At 59.9% G+C, this 4,109-nt stretch overlaps 2 protein-coding genes across 2 annotated transcripts; both read left to right on the forward strand.

Annotated features, from left to right (window-relative positions):
* Positions 1-806: 806 nt before the first annotated feature.
* On the forward strand, positions 807-1,710 carry MNEG_14678 (glutathione S-transferase; the record flags this gene model as incomplete). Its single annotated transcript, XM_014036849.1, has 3 exons — positions 807-949; positions 1,249-1,287; positions 1,647-1,710. 3 exons carry the CDS (start codon positions 807-809, stop codon positions 1,708-1,710), a joined length of 246 nt encoding a protein of 81 aa, XP_013892303.1.
* A 116-nt stretch (positions 1,711-1,826) lies between these two features.
* On the forward strand, positions 1,827-2,800 carry MNEG_14679 (putative GST-like protein yghU; the record flags this gene model as incomplete). Its single annotated transcript, XM_014036850.1, has 4 exons — positions 1,827-1,868; positions 2,043-2,140; positions 2,359-2,473; positions 2,771-2,800. The coding sequence occupies 4 exons, from the start codon at positions 1,827-1,829 to the stop codon at positions 2,798-2,800; spliced, it is 285 nt and encodes a 94-aa protein (XP_013892304.1).
* Between the last annotated feature and the right edge of the window lie 1,309 nt (positions 2,801-4,109).

The raw sequence follows: 4,109 nt of genomic DNA on the forward strand, positions 1-4,109 counted from the left end.
ACGCCGTTCCTTGCGATAACAAACAATCACACACCCGCACCTAGTAAGATCTTCAGGCCCCGCCTGACACGGTGCCAGCTCAGCGGGTGCAGCCCTGCTCAGCCCACGCACACCCCAACGTGTGGCACCGACGGCGCACCCCATATTCCTCCCCTGATCTGATTTTCGTTCCGACCCTTCCCTGGTTTTTGCAGCCCCCACACGTGTTACGCATCTGGTGCACGCAGGATGAACTGCAAAGCTACTCACCAAACTCACCTGCTTTTGTTGAGGGTTCCATACATTCCAAACCCCAAAACCCCCGCTGCACACAGGGGACCAGTTCTCTGATGACTACAGGAAGATCAACCCAAACAGCAAGATCCCAGCGATAGTCGACCCCGATGGCCCTGGTAAGTCATTCAACTGCATGCTGAAACGCGCGCTCGACCCGCAACAGCCGACGCCTTCTCACTGCACGGCCCGCCTTTGACGTTGGTTGGCCTGGTGGGTGTTTTGACAAGCGCCTGTTGCTCAGCTTGCCACTATACATACAAGCACCCTTTCTGCATGTCTCTCGCGCGCACGATGTACTTAGCCCGCGGCCCGCAAGGGGCAGCCCCTTGTTGGCAACCCCTCGCGCGCGCCTGCTGGCGCGGCACTCGTGCACATTGATGGGAGAAGCGGGGTTTTGTAGAGCAGCTCAGGATGCACACTGCCGGCGCGTCGTTGGGGCGCAATCTGACCTAATGGTGTTGGACAAGCTCAAATATGTACCCTCTCATCACATCGCTCCTGGATATTTCACACACAACATATTCTGACACATGGCAGGCGGCAAGCCTCTATCGCTGTTTGAGTCTGGCGCCATCATGTTGTATCTGTCAGACAAGGCGGGCGGGAAGCTTCTGCCCTCGGACCCCGCCCTCAAGTGGGAGGCGCTGAGCTGGCTGTTCTGGCAGATTGGCGGGTGAGCGACCCTGCATGTTGACCAGGTCAACGCGCGTGGTCTGCTCCTGGTGTGCACCAGTCAATCGCTTGAGGCACAAGCTTGGTGTGCCAGCCATCTTCCCTGCTGCTTTGGCATTGGTACACAGGCGGACTGAGGGGCGTTGTGTTGTGGAACCTAGGCTTACTAAGGTCTCAACGCCCCTCCTAGTAAGGACACCCAACATGATACATGCCGCTACCCCAAACTCTGCAAGCCCGCCATCCCCCCCCCCTGCTGCCTGCCCGCCCGTGCACGCGCATACGTGTGCGCCAGCGCAGGGTCGGCCCCATGTTCGGCCAATTCGGCCACTTTCACAAGTGAGCACGCGTGGGGAATTCCCCCTTCGAAGGGGGCCGTCCCAGCCGGGTTTGGCCGCCTCCGAGAGATAGAATTTGTTTGCTGGAGACATTCCATTAGAACAGGAATCCACACACGTTCAGGACGGTTGTGTGAACATTCATGACGGGTGCATGGGTACCTGCATGCCGCGTGCCGGCCGGTGCCTCGCTACCTGACGCTGGCCGCGGTCGCGATTTGTTCTGGTGCTGCTTTGCTGACCCACCGCTTGTTGCTTGCGCCAGGTGTGCGCCTTTGAAACCTGCCACTCTTGTGCCTGCAGTGTCCCAGCGCGTCCACCCGGCCCCCCAAAAAACAAATCATACCCCCCCCCCCACAGGCACGCCCCTGAGAGGGTGGAGTATGGCATCAACCGATACAGCGCAGAGGTGGAGGGCTTTTAGCTGGAGGGGGGGGTACAAGGATGATAAGTTGGGCGCGCATGGCAGCAGCAGCAGCTTCAGCAGTAGCAGGTGCTCGCGTCGGCCTGCCTGTGGGTTGACCCCAAGCAGTTGCACACATGGTGGCGGCACACTGCGCGCCAGCCCTCTTGCCCGGCGAGGTGAGTGAAAAATCGTTTATTTGTAGCATCACCTACGCTTCCCTCACTCCCTGCTGACAGCAGACGACCGACCATATTGTTAACCCCCTCCCCTGATGTCTTTGCTGCATTTTCTTGCTGACGTCATCCTGGCGTCACCCTGACACCATCACCCTGGCATCACCCAACCCGCAGGTGAAGCGCCTGCTGGCGGTGCTGGAGAAGCAGCTGGAGGGGCGGGATTACATAATCGGGTCAGAGTACACCCTGGCTGACGTGGCCACGTTCCCATGGTGGGTGGGCGCGGTTTTGTTGCCCACACTAGCACTGCTAGTGGCCACACGCATGTTTTTGCGCTGCGGCTGATCCGTATAGGCATCCCCACCCACCTCCCCTCCCTTGAAAGCGGCTCCATGGCTCTCCCCACGCTGTGGTCCTCGGGACACGATGCGCGGCGCTGCATCTGTTGACCTACGCATATACAGACCGCCGACTGGGTGCCACACCACAGGGTGAATGTTCTGTCGTCAGAGGCCGGCTTCAACGCGGCGGACGCCCTGGGGCTGGACGCCTTGAAGAACGTCAACGCTTGGGCCGCGCGCTGCGGGGCGCGCCCGGCCGTCCAGGTGGGCGGCCCACGCTGGCAACTCCGAAACGAATGATCTGAGGAATGCGGGCTGGGCGATGGGGTCCGATTGATGAAATTTGATCGACGCTTCCAGTGTGTCGCCAGGCGTGCGTGCGTGTTTGCGCCCTGGGCCGTGCCGCCTGCACCACCGCCCTGGCTTACTTGCCGGCAGCTCAAACTGGAAACGGCAGCGCTGTTTTTGTCCTCCAAAGCAAGTTGATTTGGGGCTGTTGTTCACGGCCTCGCTACCGTTTGCAAAACCCCTCCTCCCCCATCCCAAAACCACAACCGTCAGGCGGGACTCAACGTGACACCCTTCACATGAATATGGCCGGCTGTACGCCACCTTGATGCATTTCCACATTGAACCTCGCACCTGGGCGCACCTGCTGCCGGGTCCTGCGCAACCAGCCACCTCTGCAGCATATACTGTGTGTGGTTTCGGCGTTTGTCGCCGTTGCAAATGCTGTGTCGATGCTACCGGTGCGCAAATGCTGTGTCGATGCTACCGGTGCGCAAATGCCGTGTCGATCCGTAACGCCCTCTCAGGCTCATCGGGTGACTGCTACAGGGGAATGTTGATGGCGCCTGCACGCGCTGGCACAACCAGCGGCTGCACGCAATGTCACAACAAGCGCTGGCGCGCGGTGACATCATCACCTGGCACCTGGCTGGGTGCTGCTCAGCGCCTCCAGGGAGAGAGCGCGAGCTGGGCACCAAGTTTGAGGTGGCCTCCAGGCTAACTGGGTGTGTGGTGTGCCCTTGTTGCAATACCCAGAAAACTTGGAGTGCAGGGTTTTCCTAGAGGGTGACACGCCGCCTCTCTGTCGTGTGCTGAGCAGACTGCATCCACATTCCTAACGAGGATGGATTCACCAGTGCCGTGTTGACAGGGGTTTGGCACTCGCAGGGGTAACCGGGTTGGCATTCGCAGGGACGGATGGGTGCGGGGGCAATGCATGGCTTTTGTTCAGTTGAGCGCGTCGGCGGGGCAAGTCGGTGACTAATGACTATGACTCAGTCACAGTCACGGCCAGCACAGGGGTTGCAGGGTTGTATAAGGAGGCCGTTGGGTTGGGCATGCACTGAGTCGTTGATGCTGCGACGCCCTGCGGCGCTTTCCAACTGTGCGCACATGCACGACACTGCACACGCCACACCGCTCGTGCTGCTGAGCAGTCAAATCAGGCTTGATGATGGGGACGCGTTGAGCTGGCCACGCGACCAGAAACTTCCGGATTGCAAGGGATGTGCACGAATTTGAGTCACGCTTGAATCGCATGCCCTCAACCTACCTAGCAACGCACAAGGGAGATCGATTGGTCACAACGCACAATTGATCACGGTCTGCAAGTGCATTCGATTTGATGATCAAAGCACGCGTTGAAGCGCCTGCAGCTGCCAAGCGGCGCTGCGGCGCCCCACCATCAGACTCGTGAGTGCCGGCGGAGCCACACACCACACCCAAACGGCATGCTGCGCTGCGCTGCCGCCTGAGCGATGCGCCCCATCGGAAGCTGCAGGACACAAACCTAAGTCGTTTACTCAGGCTATGTGCGCATGCATAGCTCCGTTCAGTCGGGTGTTGCTGACGCCCCGGCCCGCTTTCATGTTTGGCGCCCCCCCTCCAACCC

The sequence above is a fragment of the Monoraphidium neglectum genome (assembly GCF_000611645.1).
Source record: "Monoraphidium neglectum strain SAG 48.87 unplaced genomic scaffold scaffold04679, whole genome shotgun sequence".
Taxonomy (NCBI): domain Eukaryota; kingdom Viridiplantae; phylum Chlorophyta; class Chlorophyceae; order Sphaeropleales; family Selenastraceae; genus Monoraphidium; species Monoraphidium neglectum.